The 17,971-nt window shown below is 37.5% G+C and overlaps 1 protein-coding gene across 3 annotated transcripts in view; it reads left to right on the top strand.

Moving 5' to 3' along the window:
• ARHGAP42 (Rho GTPase activating protein 42) overlaps window positions 1-17,971 on the top strand; it is a 258,913-nt gene that overhangs the window by 206,354 nt on the left and 34,588 nt on the right. For all 3 annotated transcript variants that reach the window (XM_058545356.1, XM_058545358.1, XM_058545357.1), the window contains exons 9-12: window positions 3,909-4,009; window positions 5,881-5,990; window positions 8,639-8,717; window positions 10,354-10,393. In XM_058545356.1, coding sequence (XP_058401339.1) covers window positions 3,909-4,009; window positions 5,881-5,990; window positions 8,639-8,717; window positions 10,354-10,393 — 330 coding nt within the window. The remainder of the gene's footprint in view (window positions 1-3,908; window positions 4,010-5,880; window positions 5,991-8,638; window positions 8,718-10,353; window positions 10,394-17,971) is intronic.

Below are 17,971 nucleotides of genomic sequence, written 5' to 3'. Positions count from 1 at the left end.
TCCAGCAGATCCCTTTGTAATGCTTGCTTTGTTGTGCCCCTCCTGTGAGGGCCCGTGTGTGTCATTTGAAGCTCTCGCAGTTGGACGACGACTCTTTTTTTTAGCATCCTCCCTTATGATGTTGTCTTCCTGCTCCCAAGACGCTTTTCATCTCAATTTTCTGTGTATCTGCCTGCATTATTTTTATAGCTTTAGTGAGGTACAATTGGCATACAATAAATTGCACATGTTTAAAATGTACAGTTTGATAAGTTGTGCCGTGTACCTGTGAAACCATCACTACGATCACCATAATGAACATACTCATCACTTTCAAAAGTGTTCTCATGCCCCAATATAATCCTTCCCTCCTTTCTTTTCCCACTCACCATCATCCCCCTTCCCCTTTCCTAGGGATTGAAAAAGAAAAATGAATAGATTTCTATGCCATTGGAATTATTTTTATGTAAGGGACAAATATTCAAAGCCCCTTTCTACTTGGAATCTTTGAAAGCTTATATAGTAAGAAAATGTGACCAGCTCACTAAGATGTATTGATTGTGCTCTTGCTCTTGCTGAATGAATAAGTTCTATTGGGAACAGAAAATGAGATGAAGAATGTGGCTTCAGGGTGTTTATTCTGTAGTGGAAGGCACAAGACAAACTCATGCAGTTAGCAACCGGTGGTCAATAGTAAAGGTAGAGCTGTCAGCGACCAGTGGTCAATAGTAAAGGCAGTGCTGTCAGTTGAGTGGTAAAGATGGATGTGATGGGGTGGTAGCAGATCATTGCAATTTGGATACAGATTTCCAGTTTAACTGGATATGTGGCTTTTACGTTACCCACCTCTAGGCAGAAATTAAGTTGCATTCTAGTAGACTTCAGTTTAACTAGGAAGAGCATGAGTTCCAGATTCAGGCAGAACTTTGTTGGAATTCTGTGCCTGCCACCTGTTAACTGGGTGATTCTGGGCAAACAGCTTTCTGAGCTCAGTCTCCTCATTTATGAGAGACAGATATTTATACCTATCTCATAACAATGTTGCAAGAATTAGAGATAATGTATGTAAAATGTCTCTGTTATTGATAATGATGCATAATAACTGTGCTTACCATGAGCCCTTACTGTTCTGTACAATTTATATTTATCTCGTTTAATCTTAAAACAACTCTTGAGAAATAGTGTTCCTCTAAAAAGAATAACTCCAGTCACGTGCCCTATTGATTATTGATGAAGAACGTAGTACCATCTGCAGCTCTTTGACTCTATTTTCTTTCTTTCTTTTTTTTTTTTTTTGGTGAGGAAGATTGGCTCTCAGCTAACATCTGGGCCCAGCTTCCTCTGTTTTGTATATGGAATGCCGCCACAAGCATGGCTTGATGAGTGGTGCGTAGATCCGTGCCTGGGATTGGAATCTGTGAACCCCAGGCCGCCGAAGCAGAGTGCGCGAACTTAACCGCTATGCCACTGGGCTGGCCCCTTAGACTCTGTTTTCTTATATGAAAAATGCTCTTTATAATGTCTGGCTTTAAAACTTCCTAGATAAGATATTGGCACCAAGTAGGTGTTCAGTAAATGTTAATTCCCTCCTGTGCCACAAGCGTCATCTCAGCAACCTCAGATTACTGGGTAAGATAATTAAACTTGTTTTATTTTGCAACTTTAGAGCTATAATAAATTTTTATTTTCCCAGGCTTTTTTTTTAGGGAGTTCAGAATTGCTTGTCTGAGAACATCTGCCCTGGCCTAGTGCCAGGCAAGTTTAAATAAAGCAGCATGTGTGTGCAGCAAACTTGAAGATTAAATGCATGAGGTTCTAATTTAAGATGGAGGCAGGAAAAAACATCTTAGGTCTGAAATGTCATCAGAGCATTGCAGCAGCTTCATTTAAAAATTAAAGCTTAAATTGCTTCATAAATCGCTTCCTCAGTAGTAAAGTCACTATAAGGATTTCCATCCAGCCACTTAAGTATTTTACACCACGTGTAACAGAACTATCAACAAGTATTGTTAAGTATTATAGTGTGAAATGGTCCCCAAACAGAACTGAAGTTAATTGCAATAATCCTTTGTGATTACAAAGTATATAGCTGCACCTTGTAAATTTTTTTTTTTTTAATTTAATTTATTTATTTATTTTTCCCCCAAAGCCCCAGTAGATAGTTGTATGTCATGGTTGCACATTCTTCTGGTTGCTGTATGTGGGACGCGGCCTCAGCATGGCCGGAGAAGCAGTGCGTCGGTGCGCACCCGGGATCAGAACCCGGGCCGCCAGCATCGGAGCGCACGCACTTAACCGCTAAGCCACGGGGCCGGCCCTGCACCCTGTAATTTTAAAATATGGAGTGGTTTGAATATTAAAGCTAGACGTGACACTAAGGGTACTGTTATTACAGAAAAAAAATTCAGATGACTCATGAAATACTTCTCTCAAGAGGTGCACTTTTACATTTCAATTTCTTGCTTTTAAATATATGGTTATGAAACCAAGCCAGCAATAACATTGTACACAATTGTTGCTAGAAAGATACAGGTGTTCAGCAGGATGGGACCCTTGATGGAGAAGCTATATAGCAAACAAGCTCCATTTTCACCATCCCAGCCTACTGTGGCGTTTGGGTGCAGGATAATTGGCTTCTCTGAGGGAAAACTGAAGGTCTTCCACATTGGTCATGGAAAAATTGAAGTCATAGTACATCCCTATGCCTAGTGAAGCAGCAGCATCCAATTCCTTAAGGAGAATTCTGAGCAGTAACATGATGTACTATGGGAAAGGGTTGCACAGTATTTATGGGGAAAAGAAAGTTGAGCATTATTCATATACAACTTTTAATATAAATAGTGGAAATTATTTTCATTTTAAGGAGTAATTTGAATTCACTTTTTTCAGATTAGTGGTCAGAGGAGATAACTCCAAGGTCAATAAAGTCTTAGAGAAAGATGAGTGATTCATTTCTTCATTCTTTGGCAAATATTTATTGACAACTGTATGTCTGGCCCTGTCCTAACAATTAAGAATATTCTAGTCAGCAGAACATCACATGTTCCTGCTCTCACAGAACCTTAGAGTCTAGTGGCAGAGACAGACAATAAATAAATGGGATAAATTGGTAAAATTTATCATATTTTACACAGTGATGACTGCTGAGAAGAAAGTAGAACAAGAAAGAGAGATAAGAAATATCAAGGTGGGAGTGTTGCGATGTTATCTCCATAGGAAAGGCCACATTATAAAGGTGACATTTAGGAAAAGACCTGAAGGCAGTGAAAGTGCAAGTCATGCAGATGTCTGAAGGAGAAGTAGTCCAACAGGTGCAAATGCCCTGGGGTAGACATGCATTCGCTGTGTCCAACTACCAGCAAGGGGGCCAGTGTAGCTGGTGCAGAGTGTATGAGGCAGAAGGTAGTAAGATGTGAGATGAAATTGATAATGAGGGCCCAGATCACGTGGGGTCTTGTGCATAGTGACAGGCTCTTTGGTTTTAATCTGGAATGATGTGGGAAACCGCCAGAGGGTTTTGAACAAAGGAATGAAATGAGCTGGCTATATGTTTAGCAGGGTATTTCTGGCAGTTTGTTGAGAATAGAGGACAAACAAAGGTAGAAGTAAGGAGACCACTTATAGTATTTCTCATTCTTCCTGCCTCTCTGGGATATAAGTATACTGCTTTTACAGATGAGATAACCTGAGTTCAGATCTAAAGTAACTCCTGAGGTGGCAGAGTGAGTGTCAGAGATGCAAGTAAAGCTAAGTTGTTTGATTCCAGGACTCTCTACGCTACTCTCTCCCTCCACACTGGCCTGTCTCACTCACAGTACATGTTCCGACTGGCATGGTCTATGGAAATACTCAGTTGTGTATCATTGAAAACTGTACAAACTTAGCTACAAATCATTTGTTAACCTGTAATGTTTGTTTCCTTACATTAGGACCACTTGGTTTTACATGGATTAAACATTATTGTACATATGACAAGGGAAGTAAAACATTTACAATGAGCGTTTCAGAAATGAAATCCAGTGGGAAAATGGTGAGTAGTTGTTTTTTTTTTTTTTTTAACTGAGCTGTTATTTAGGTAACGGAAGTAAAACAAAAGAATGACATGTGCTTCCTTTTCTAATAAACATGCGCACTATTTTTAAAAATGGAAATGTCAGAGTTTTCTCTCACTTTAGTGACCTTGATGACTTGGAAAGAGTGGCCCAGATTTTCCTTTACCTTGGCCATGGAATGTTTATAAGCGGTTGAGTTGGGTGTAGGAACCCTTAAGTAGGCCACTGAGGTGTCATCTCACATCCCTGGCAGCAGAGTTGTTTGTGCTGTAGGTTGGCCAGCAGCCCAGCAGAGACTGTCAGTCACTGGCCCAGGCTCAAGGGTTCTACATCTTTCCCCCAGGTGGCCTCTGTGGGAGGCTGGGTTTGCCCCTGCAGTCGACTTCCTCTTCTGCACTAGGTACTGTTTACTGAAATGCTGGCCAGCAAAGTTTCTCAGAAGAAATCAATTGATGCCCATTTACCCCAAAAGTAAATTGGTCCCTGAATGCCTCGCATGGGTAGTGAACAGTGTGGAACAAGGTGTACTGTATTTGAGGAAGTGCAGCAAAGTGCAACACCTTTATTACATGGAGTTTATAATCTTTTTGTGAGTTAAGCTGTGAATATGGCAAACGATTGAACTTATGAGTTAGATAATTGGGGCCATCATCTGAGAATCCTAGAGCTGCAAGTTATCCTCAAGATTATTTAGCCTAGCCTTATTTTAAAAAATTCGAAAATACAGATGGTGGAAAGTAAGTGGCTCACCCAGCTAATTTGTGGTATAGGTTGTGGCAGAGGTAAAGGTTGATCTAACTCAGATACATACTCAAATATATAAGTTGAAACTTATTGTGCTTGGGCATTCAATAGAGTCTAATAATTCAAACTGAGAGAAATAAAATAAAGGAGAACATACCAGAGGAAAAAAACCTTAGATGGATCACTACCATCATGAGAATTTCAGTGCTATAATCACGCCCAGTTTCTACTCGAAAGGTTTCATAAGAAACGATACTGCCCGAAAGTCAGTTTATGTGACAGTCACTAAGCTAATAACAAATAGACCAAGCCAAAGTTCTGTTAATAAATCTATGAGATTTGCAACCAAGATAATAGAACTAAACAGACGTTAGGTAAACATTCCCCTTAAAATTGACCAGGCGTCTCAGGTATAGAAGAGAATTCTTATGAATTGAGCCTATATTGGATCCTGTCCAAAGAGTTTTAGTTTAGTAGCAGAGTTAGCAGTTGGTTACTAGCAAAGGAATCACATGGTATGCATGGTAGCAAGAGCATATATACTTGCTATAGCAAGTATATACTAGAACTTTATTATTTTGGTAGCTCTCTTGAGACTTTAAGCAGCTATCATTTAGTACTATACGGCTTTAATATAAAGACACACACACACATGAACGATGCTAATCTCTTAGAAATCGAGGGAATTTTGATTCAGAGCAACAGTGTTGTATCCTAACAAGCATTCTGTGTACCCAATGGTAATATAGTTAATTCTATAATTTCACACCCTTTCTAAATCTGAAGTCCTAAGGGAATGTACATTATAGTATAAGTTAACATTATAAGTAAATGTGTTGAAGAGTACTGGGCAGGCATGTCACAGAATTCTTGGAATAAAACGTGTATGCAATTAATTTGTTAATAAACAATTTGATGTGTTATAATTGGGCAGTTAACGTTAGGCAGGAGTCTTTGTATTTATAAGACAGGGTGTGATTATGACCTTTATATATAACCTGTAGTTTAAGTTAACATTTTAATTCAGCAACATTAGATGGTGTATTTAATAAATTTCAGTTCACCCTATGATCACGTCAATAACATGTTCCACTTCTCCTTTCAGAATGGCCTTGTTACTAGCTCACCAGAAATGTTTAAATTAAAATCTTGTATCCGACGAAAGACAGATTCAATTGACAAACGATTCTGCTTTGACATAGAAGTAGTTGAAAGGTTTGAGCTTTTCTTTTCACTTCTTATTTTTTAATAAGCTAAATTAATTGTTTCTTTCTGTGTTCAGGTATAAATATGAAACAAGATACAAGTGCTTGTTTTTCGGTCTCTTTAAAAACACCATGCATGTTTGTTTCCTTCTTTCACATGTTTATTCAATAAATATGTATTGCATGATGCTTTCAAAACAATAAATCAAACACAAAGTGTTAGCAAAAAGTAACATCACTCAGAGAAGAATCTGGAACTTCAATATAAATGACTGCATTAGGGGAGAGTGCATATTATGGACTGAGGTCCCCATCCCATGAAGGAACCTGACAACATTGTTCCTCCTGGGTCAGCCTTTTTGTAGGGTTTTTAAGCCTAGTGGCCTTGGTTCCAAGGAATAATAAGACACGGCTGGGAATGCCACAGCTTCCTTTAGCCAGCGAAACTCAGTGCCTACCGTGTACAAAACACCGTTCTGGGCATTCTTAGCCACAGGATATCGAGAGAGACATATACGTTGGGCATCCGAGTTAATAATCTAGTGGAATTATTTAGTTTTACTCTTTTATTGTATCACTACAAGTATAATAGAAATAAAATAGGGACGGGTATGATTCTTGATCTCTGTTGTATTCCATGATCTATTTTTCTCCCCCTGCATTACTACCATACTTTTCTGAATATTCTAGCTTTGTGTGTGGGTATGTGTACACACTGTATACACTATGACATACTAGGTATACTTTTCTATACTATCTATAGTAGGGCTTACATATGCTACAGGTTATAACTATCTAGTAGGGCAGGGCCCCATTCTTATGCTGCCTTAAAATTGTGTTAGCTCTTTTGACTCTGTGTTCTTGTTTTTTATGAATCTGTTTATGAAGTTTCCCTTCCTCTCCAGAAAAATCCTTTGGGATTTTTGACTGAAGTTGCATTAAAGTTATTAATTAATCAATGGAGAGTTGAACTCTCCTGGAAGATTCTGCATATCTTTTTTTAGATTTATTCTGAGGTATCATTTTTTATTGCTATTTTGAATAAATTATTTTCATTAGTAGAAACTTTTTTTCCTAAATGGTTGAGACTGCTGTATAAAAAGGCTATTAATTTTTTTTATATATATCAATCTGTATCCAGCATAGTTGTTGAACTTTTTATTGATTTTAATAGTTTTGTGGTAGGAGCTTCTGGATTTTCTATGTAGACGAATACCAAAGTGTTAATGATTTCTCTTTTCTTTATGTCAGCTCTTTCTAGTTATATAACCTTGGGGCACATTGTTAAATTCTGTGCTTTAGTTGTCTATCTGTAAAATAAAGGATTGTTGTGAAGATTAAATGAGATAATGAAGGAAACATAACACAGTGCCTAGCACATAATAAACAGCCAACAAGTATTGATCGTTGTTATTTTATTATTGATATTGTTACCCTGGCTTAAATTCTCCAAGATCAAATTATCTTGATCTTGATCTACCCTTTTCCTTTTTCTGTCAGTCTAATGACAGAAATGTTTTCCTGTTTACAAAAGAGATACATGCCTTTTTCACAGATTTAAATCATTCTGGGTTTTTAATCATACAGTATTCAGATGAAATTTCCTTCTCAATGTATACCTCTTTACAGGGCCCTCTAATTTCCTATTTAAATTTATTTTCTGGTCAATCTGCACAGTTAACTAGGTTAATTTCACTGTTTCTGGATTTCATATCTTTTTCTCTCTTATGTTAGTTTTCTCCTCCCTTTTACTCACTCTTTTCTCTCTTGAAGAACATCATCAAGTAACTACTTCAGAATGAGTGCATGGGAGAAAATTGTTTTTAAATGAATTAATTTTAACATTGTGATCATTATGTAGATAAAACACTGGATTTAGTATCTTCTTAATAATTAACTAATTACAGCATGAGACTTTCCATATTGCTGTATACTCATCATAATTATTTTTTATTTATTTTTTATGTGAGGAAGATTAGCCCTGAGCTAACATCTGTCGCCAATCCTCCTCTTTTTGCTGAGAAAGACTGGCCCTGGGCTAACATCCGTGCCCATCTTCCTCCACTTTATATGGGACACCACCACAGCATGGCTTGACAAGTGGTGCATTGGTGTGCGCCCGGGATCCAAGCCCCGGGCCGCCACAGTGGAGCTTGCAAACTTAACCACTATGCCACTGGGCTGGCCCCTCATCGTAATTATTTTTAGTGACTAGATTGTACCACATTGGGGTCATAATCATTCTCATATTATAGAGTGTTTAGGTGGTTTTGAACTTTGGTGAAGGTAGCTTTGTCATCCTTTTTGGTCTTATTAGGGGAAATAGTTTGAAACTAGCCTCCTTCAGACAGCCTTTTACCTAAAACACTTAATGATTTTACCAACTGCAATCATGAGAATTAAAATATTTGTGTGTGTGTGTGTGTGTGTCCCTACAGTGATTTTTCTGGAAGGTGTCTGAAGGTCAGTCTTGTTCTTTTCATTTTTTAATTTCTTCTTTTTTCTTCTCTCTCTAGCTTTTCTCTCTTTTCATTTCTTTTTTATCTTTCCTGCTTTTTCTTCAGATTTTACCTTTATTGTTAACTAAGAATTTAAAAAAATAATGTGTAAAGGCATAACAGGAATAAATTGGATATATAAAATATTTGTTTTTAATAGGCATGGGATCATCACGTTGCAGGCCTTCTCAGAAGCTAATCGGAAGCTCTGGCTTGAAGCCATGGATGGCAAGGAACCGGTAAGAATAATGACGCATTCTATAATTTAGGTTTTGTTGTTCTAATAAGTACAAAGTACGTCTGAAATTTTTGTATATGTCTGTAGTGTATTTGAAAATATTAAATAGCAAATCAGAGAAGTAGAGACTCTTACTGTTTTCCTAGTATGGTCTCACCCACTAGCACGTAGCACCAACTTTGTAATTTGTTTCTCAGGGGGACTTCCAGGACTAATTTAAAACCCTAAAATTACTTTTTAAAAAATTACTTATGATCATTAATTTTGCTGCACTGATTGGATTATTTTTTTCAGCTAATAATTATTGCATCCCCATTCTTTGCAAGCCCCGTGCTGGGCTTTATGATCAGCATGACGATCAAGATTCAGGATAAGAGCGAGTCCTGTAATCTAGACCCTTGTTTAAAAGTCTTCTTTGATGAAACTGCCTGTGGCTTGACATTTTCACCTCTATCCATATCCCCATTTTTCTTTCTTTATTTCTTTTTTTTAAGTGAGGAAGATTGGCCTTGAGCTAACATCTGTGCCAGTCCTCCTCTGTTTTGTGTGTGGGTCACTGCCACATCATGGCTTGATGAGTGGGGTAGACCCGCGCCCAGGATCTGAACCTGTGAACCCCGGGCTGCTGAAGCAGAGTGCTCCCAACTTAACCGCTATGCCACAAGGCCAGCCCCACATATCCCCGTTTTTCTAATAGTTATTTTGATGTTGGCATGATAATTTACTTAAAATTATTAGAGAGGCTTATGTAAAAAAGGAAATAAATCATTGATCACTGCCTGTTTTCTTTATGAAGACAACTACATTAGATGGTTAGAGGGATGAGCACACAGAGCAAATAGCAGGCCCCATCCTGTCCCTTGAGAACTATCCTTTAGATGTCAAAGAACCTGTGAGCAATCTTGCTCAAAATACTATGTACAACAGAGCTATACAAAGTGTGTTTTAAGGTTTTAAGGCCATCCCTCAAACTGTTACCAGACCACAGTAATATGAGTGCAGAAATTATGATTAACCATCTGGAAAATTGTATAGCAATTTGAAGCAGTCATTTTGCACGTGTTGAATTTAATAATAAAAATTTGGATTCTGTGTCTATTTTTTATTATGTTTATTATATTTTAATATTATTGTAATTTATAAAAAATGTCAGTCAATGACAGATGAAAAATTAAAAACAAAACTTGACTCTTCACCACTAATAGTTGAGAGGCAAGCCCTGACCTAGAGCAAATTTAGAAGACAAGTGTGATAGCTCAGCAAGTACAAGTTAGGACTGTTCACGTTGAGAACAAAACACTAAGCAGATGATTTGAGGAAGGAGCAGTCAGGTGAAATCCATCATGAGATACTTCTGGAAGAAGGGATATTATGCATCATGTTGGGGAATAGAATGAGACTCATAAATTAGACTGAAAGGGGTAGAACTTGGCCCAGGGCAGGTCAGCCAGGAATGGAGAAGAGTGGGAGGCAAGGTTGGTTGACAGGGTGGGAAGAAGATGCTGTGGATCCAGCAGTTGTAGAAGCTTGAAATTAAGATCCCCTCCTTTGTGTGTCATTGTACCAACATCACCCAGGTAATCTTCTGTGTGGGGTCGTTAACTGCAAGTGATTGACTGACTTCCCTTGTTTTTTAGATTTACACCCTGCCTGCTATTATTAGCAAGAAAGAAGAAAGTAAGTCATTTTAATAATTATTTAAAATTTTATCACATAGTTATTTTGTGATAACAAAGGTATTACGTGATATTAAGAGTTAACTCTGGGAAAATAATAGTAACATACTATTGATCTGATGGTGCAGCGAATTTGAAATGTTCGTTCAAAGTTTCTCATGTTAAAATCACTGACTACTGGTATTATAGTAACCACAATTAATTTTTATTTCTTTGTTGTTTATTTACTCATAGGTACGTACCTTGTTTTATCCGAAAGACATTAGAGGCAGTCAATATTTGTTTTTATATATATATATATATCTTTTTTATGGTAGTAGAGGGCTTCTTAATCTTATTTTCCCTGCTCCAGTTTACAAGACTGAAGACGTGATCACTTTGTCCTGGTTATAAGCCATTGTGCCCAAGAATGTGGAGAATAAGGGCATTGTCATAACACATGGGATGTGTAGGAAAACATGTTGTCGCTGTGTTATTACTGAATCCTTAGTATCAAACCATTCTTAACAAACACATTTTGTGTTTTCCATCACATTCTGAGTCCTCTTTAATCATCTGCCACCTTCTTGCCACGTTTTATCCTTGGTTAGTTTAGTATGTTTTCATATGTACTTGACGTAGGCAGATTATTTGATGTTTAAAGTTAGTTTATATATTTGTTTCTAAGGTTATATGTGTATGTTTTAAAGCAATTTCAAGTTTTATTTAACTCAATGGACTTTCTCTCATGACATCTAAATTTATTTTTAAAACAGACTTAATAATAATCCTGACTTTTAAACTGCTATTAAAATACAAGTTGGAATGGAGTAAAGATAAAAACTGGGAAAGTACCACTTGAAAGTCATAAATATTGAGGGTGTGAAAAAGCCCATTCTTTCAACTGAATGAAATGCTTCCTAGTGATTAATTTCAGAAATTATCAAAACAAAATGCATGATTTAAAAGGTTAATATTAAAGATTTAAAAAAATTTCCAGTTTTATTCTTGCATTTCTTTTTTATTGCTAATCAAGAGTGATTAGTATAAAATCTTTTATTGCACATTTTTATCTAATCACAGAAACATTAGCCAACAGATAAGAATTTGCAAATATTGAATGTTCATTCTATACCTAAAAAGTAATGTGTTGAGTAATTTGCACTTGAGTAAAGTTTGAAATGTGTTTTCTAACATTGGTTTCATTTGTTCATATCCAGTATAAAGATAGTCCTTTCAAATTCGAATGAACTACCCAAGGACGAATCCTTCTTGGAAAATAACTGAACCTATATATGGTATTTAATAAGGCTTTTGAGTGGGGACATGGTCAAGTCAATCAGAATATATTTGATAATCAATGTACCTCTGGAACTAGGGTTTCTATCATAACTAGGAAATTTGAATAAGAAAGTTGTCAAATGTACTTACGCTGTGATGGAAGGAGAATGTGCTTCTTTATTCAGTAAAGACTCACTCTTCTGGAAATCAGCTTTCTTATAGTCTCTTAACTACCTGAAACATCACTCTGCCACCATTTGTAGTTATAAAATGGGGTGTTTTTCCAGAAAATAGCTGTCCTAGAGTCCGTGTGTTTGTATCATTTCTCACACTCTGGCTTTTGGTATGACGTGTTAGTTTCCTACCCAGTTCTCTGAGCTCCTTGTGGCAGAACCCATCTCCCCTTCTCCGTAGTACGCAATACAGGCCTTCTGTGAGATGTGGGCTCGGCACTTGTTTGCTCTTCTTCTTATTCTTAGTGCAGGTAGGCTTTTATTGCTTAAGGGGAGATTTTGATCATAGAAAGGAATAGTACAATTACCTTTGCTTTATTAATATGTAGTACTTGAATTTATAAATCTTAACCTTAGTTTTAAGCCCTATTTTTATCTTAAGCTATATTTTTTCTTTAAGCCCATTTTTAATCAACATACAGATTTTATTTATAAATATACTAATTTTAAAAAATAAGTCATTTTCACTTTATTTTTTTATAAATTTGATAGAATTCCCGTTTATACATTTAATCAGTCAGGCTTCTTTAAACACATCAAGTTAAAATTACAAAACTACTAAATTTCCTTCTCCCAAATGCAACACCCTAATAAGACAAATTTGTGATTCTTCCTAAATACCTGGCAACTTCTGTTATCTAGTAAATTGGCTTATAAACGCAGAGATTAATACCCCTTTAAGTTCTAAACATTCTAGATAAATTATACATAAAATTGGGTAGTGATTTCAAAACTCTTCCTATATGGGCATAAAGCCAACCTTTCCAAAATTACACTTGTTTTTGGTTGTTTTTATACATTCTTGGAGATTCAAATTTGCTCACGCAAACCTAATCACCACTCTGTTGAAAAGTCAGGACTGTGGCATGTGCCAAAAGTAAAAGAAACTCTGACTAACTGAGGCACAGGATTGAATGCACCTTCTGAAACTAAGCTCCCTGCTACTATGGGCTGGACTTTTTGGTTTTACCAGCTTTCATGAGCAAGGCTTTCTCAATATTCCTCAATTCAGCATGCGGTAAAGTTCGTTTCCCTGAAATGACCTGCCTCTTAGACTGGTTGAGGGGCTTTCCAGGTCCTCAGAATTTAATTTTTTTGCATGTAATTTTGAATATTCTACTACATCAAGGCCTAAAATTTGTTAATGGTACCTTGAATCTCTTGCTCAGGCTATAATTTTACTCTTTTCCTCTTTTACTATGTGTCTTATCAACCGCTGTTTTTCTAGTGATTTAATGACTCATAGGATGTAGCTGAACACTAGACAGTATTCCAGATTCAGGCACGTGGTCCTGCTACCTTAAGAGCAGCATTATGTTTTCTTCTAGTGACGTGTCCAGAATTTTATTTGTTTCAATTCAGAATTATATTCCAGTGATGGTGAAGTTCTCAGACCTCTTTCTTCAGTCTTGAATAAATCATGCGAGCTCATCACGTGATGAGTTCAGAGCAGCTTATATCTTTCTTTGTGTTCGCCCCTTCCACCACTTTTCTATGCATCATCCTGTTTTTTGAGATATGTGTGTCCCTTTTTGACATTTGATTCCTGTCAAAAGTGGCACTATGTCAATTTCAGTCTGTAACCTCTCTCAGACTTGGTATTTGAAACCAGTACTGGCCTTGATTCATTTGCCACCTTGAGAAGTGCTTCTTTATAGACTTGGTAATTCAGATGGGTTCTGTTTATCTTAAAATACTCTTGTTATCCTTTGGAAAATTAGTTTTGTATGGAATATATTTGTGTTTTTGAACTGTTGAAGATAGTAATGAAGCTTACAATGGTAAGATGTAAAACTTTATTTTGAATGTCAACCATTAAAAGTAGTATAGGGGCCGGCCTCATGATGTAGTGGTTAAGTGCTTGCACTCCGCTGCTGGTGGCCCGGGTTCGGATCCCGGGCGCGTGGCGATGCACCGCTTGTCAGGCAATGCTGTGGTGGCGTCCCATATAAAATGGAGGAAGATGGGCACGGATGTTAGCTCAGGGCCAGTCTTCCTCAGCAAAAAAAGAGGTGGATTGTCATAGATGTTAGCTCAGGGCTGATCTTCCTCACACACACACAAAAAAGTAGTATAACATCAGTTCTTTCACTGCAAACCCTAAAAGCAGCAGAGTAAGAACTATCTAGTTTCCTAAAATATTGTGAATATACAGAGAACATATGCCATGAAATGAAGAGTAAAACTATGCTGTGACTATGGAGTAATGAGACTCTCTTTACAAGCCTAACATGAAAAAGTTTCCCTTAATTTACTGTTTTCAGAGTATAGATGCCATAAATTGAGACTGGAGTAATTCAATAGAGAAGGAAAGTTTTGACTCATCTTAACGAAAAAGGCATCAAGTAAAAGAACTAAAGTATTGGTCAGTTATAGGGTATTGAATCCACAAATACTTTTCTGGTTGTAAAATATGCCACAATATTCTTTTCTTGAAATTACAGGACTTTGGGAATGAATGTATTTTGAGAGTAGTAATGTCTGGCATCAATATTAAACAGATGTTATTCAGTTAAGGTTAGAACTAAACTGTTTCTCAAACCATGCCATTGGGGATGTTTTGTTAAAGAAGAGCTCACCAATATTTCTTCATAATTCTGCCATTTAAGCTCATCTTTCAAAGAAACAAATTATCTTCCTTGACATACCTTTTCTGTCCCAAGATTCCCACGTTGGAACTAGTTGTTAGCTGGGGCAGAGACGGTTGGCATTTTTCCTAGGCTTTCTTTGACATTCTCTGTTGGTATCCTGAGCCTTGTCCCACTCAAACATAAATTTTGTGTGATGGCTTTCCATCTGGTCCTTCTACCCTTGGTCTAGAGAAAGTGAGACTTGTGAAAGAAAGGGTACTTAGTTCTAATTCTCTCATGCAACTCAATTCAACAGTGTACAATTGTGCATCTGCTTTATTGCAGGTATTGTGAATAGGAAAAAGGAAGTCCTTTCAAATGATGTTTCTGCTAATAAAAGTCACTATTTGACTGTGTAGTGACAAAGTCTCCTAACATTCCGTCCTCACGTACAAAATCAAAGGGATTGGACCAGAAGATAATTTCAAAATTTCCCAGCAAAATTTCTAAATTTCTGCCACTGTTTGTTTCAGTGTATGAAACACATGTGTGCCTAAGGAATGTGTTTTCCCAAAAATAAACAGAAAAATGAAGCTCATTCTTATCCTAGGCAATTGCCATCTGTCATGAATGTTTTTGATATTTGTACTGCTGTTTAGATAGTTTAGTTCTGGAAGTTCTCAGACGTTCCTAGGTTACATCCTCCTCCTTCACCACATCCTCCCCCAGGCCTCTGATCAAATACAGTTTTGTTTCCGTCACTGAGACCCAGGAGGAGGGTCATATAGCTCAAGTGCTCTTTATGGGCAGAGCAGGAAAAAGGAACGATTTGGGCCAGGGCTGTGAAGCGTTAACTGCTCATCCTTTAGGGAGAAGAAAAAAGGTCCTATGGGTATCATGAACACCAATAAATGCACTCATTTCTTTTTTCTGTTTCTTTCAAGCCGCATATAGTATGATATTAGTTGTCTATGATAAGGGACCTTTTAATCTGAAGTGGCAGATTAGAAAAGTGAATTAGAAATTAAAGACAAGTGTTGCTTTGTTTTGTCAACCCTGAGAATGTACTGTAAGGCCAAGTAGATTACATCTGTAAGGACATGCTGGGTTTTTAATTACTGGGAAATTGAAGGTACAGGACTTGTGCTTTGCTGGCTGTGTGGAAGACTATTATTTTTCTTTTCCTCATGGCTGTTTGAATTCTGTTGAGATTGATAGCTTTCTTGCTGCTAAACTGCCGTGTGGAAACTTTAGTTGAGATTCAATGAAAGCTTTAGCCCTGAATAGTTTCCAGAGGAAAAAATAATGTTTGCACTTAACTTTTGATTGAATAAATAAAGTTCTTTAAGTTAGCCTGTCTTCTGCTTCTCCCCCAGAAAACCAAGTATCATTAATATTATAGGATTTCAATTCCTGGGAATTTGGTGGTAGTTGTATTCTGCATATATCCCTCAGGTCCTCTCTGTAACAGGGAGATACAGGGCATAGGGGCCCTGGGGAGGAGTTGACGAACGTGGCTTCTGTTAGCTGAGAAGCTCTAACCTTTGTAGAAGCCATCAGAGAGGGTACTTGAGCAAGCTAGCTACAAACCAATAACTAGCAAGCCATGAATCAGTAAGCACTTATTGGCTGTCTTCTCTGAGCCCTGACTCAGCAATCTGTATTTCTACCATGTAGGATGGGTATGCTCCGCTCTCTACGGTTGCAGCAGGAGTACCTTGTCCTCTGCTAAAAGAGAATTATGGTAAATTATCAGCCTTTAATGGTGTGATTTGATTTAGTAAGAACTGTTTCCATTGACATTTCATTTAAACACTAAGGAATTCCCAGTTTTTCTTTTTAAAGCTAGAGAGAACCAATTTTGTTGAATTCTCATTAGCCCTGACATTAAGTGTAGTAATCCTTTCATGGCTTTGGAAGGTTGCTCGTTTTCCTTTACAGAATGTTACTGCCCCTGACGTGTCTCAGAAACAGCTCTCCTTATGATTGCCTCTTAACATAGCCGCTGGGAGACAGTGCGCGCTGTAGCTTGTTTCAGCCATGTTGACCTCTTCTCCTCAGACCTCAGCAGAAACTGCTGGGTGCTTGAGTGAAGGCATTGTTGAACAGTAGTTTGCAAGGCAACTATGAATGGATGCTGCCACTACTGCCCTTTGCTGCCTTTTGGTATGAATTGACAAGTCAGTAGCCAAAAAAAAGGATGTATTCCAATTAAGCAAGGACAAGTTACTTTGGGGGGATTGGCTTAATTTCATTTAGTCCTTTTTGCCATAGCAAACTGTTTAAGTTATACATAATTAAATCAGAACTGGCCAGGTTATGCTGTGGTAACAGATGATCCTCAAATCTCAGAGACTTACCACAGTAAAGGTTCATTTCTGGATCATGCTGCTGTCCATTCAGGTCAGCTGTGTCTCTTTTATACATAGTTTTCGCTCTGGAACCCAAGCTCACGGAGTAGCCTCTTTTCTGTATCATTGCTGATCTTATGCCGGAGGGAAAAAGAACATGGCAAGCTACGTACTGGCTCTTAGTGTCTGCTGGATAATGACCTTTGTAACTTCCATTCATATTTTATTGGCTAGTGCACATCACATGACCAAGCCTGTCTTTGAGGGAGCTGAGAAGCATAGTCTTCCTGCAGGAAGGGGCAGCAAGTATGGGTGAACAGTCCTCCCAGGCTACTGCAGTCTGTTCAGTTCCCGTGAGGGATATGTTTGTTCATTGTGATTTATTGAAGTATAATGATAGCACAGGGACATTTTTTAATATCCAACTTGTTATCTTTGCAGTAGCCAGCTAGATTCACAGGGCCTGAGTGGTTTATGCCTGATCTACATTTGTTTAAAGAAGCAGGCCATTGTTCTGGCCCCAAATGTTCTTAAAATAAGTAACATAGTATGCCTCTTTGAAAAATAACACTCCTGGCACACAGTTCCTCAAGCCCTAGTGACTTCAGCCATGCCCAAAGAATGCCTTGTTCGTGTAATTTACATATGTGGATATTTACATTCTCCTCTAGCCAATAATGATGATGATGATAATAGCCAACAATTCTGTAGCACTTACTGAATTCCAAGCACTATTCTAGGAGCTTTGCAAATGTTAATGTATTTCATCTGTAACGAGCCCTATGAAGAAGATACTACCATTATCCTTATTGTATAGAAGAGGAAACTGAGGCACAGAGAGATTAAAACTGTGTCCAGTAATACAGCTAGTAAGTGGGAGAGTAACTACTGTCTCTTTCATCTTGTTAGGAATAATGACTGACTTCTTTTATCATTTCTTCTTCTATTTTCCTTCATATCGCAGTAATGTGTGGACAGGAGCACATGGAGAAGGAAACTAGCATTTAATTAGGTTTGTTTCATTGTTTGGCACTCTTAGTGCTTCAGGTGGTTTTGTCTTTATCGTACTACAACCCTTTAACTTATGTATTATTATTTCCCTCATTTTATATGTGAAAGAACTAGAGTTCATAAAAGTTAATAGGCACACTCCCCTTCATACAGC

Source organism: Diceros bicornis, chromosome 7 (assembly GCF_020826845.1).
Source record: "Diceros bicornis minor isolate mBicDic1 chromosome 7, mDicBic1.mat.cur, whole genome shotgun sequence".
Classification (NCBI taxonomy): Eukaryota; Metazoa; Chordata; class Mammalia; order Perissodactyla; family Rhinocerotidae; genus Diceros; species Diceros bicornis.
The sequence above is the reverse complement of the archived record's forward strand: the minus strand, read 5'-3'. Positions and strand labels throughout refer to the sequence as shown.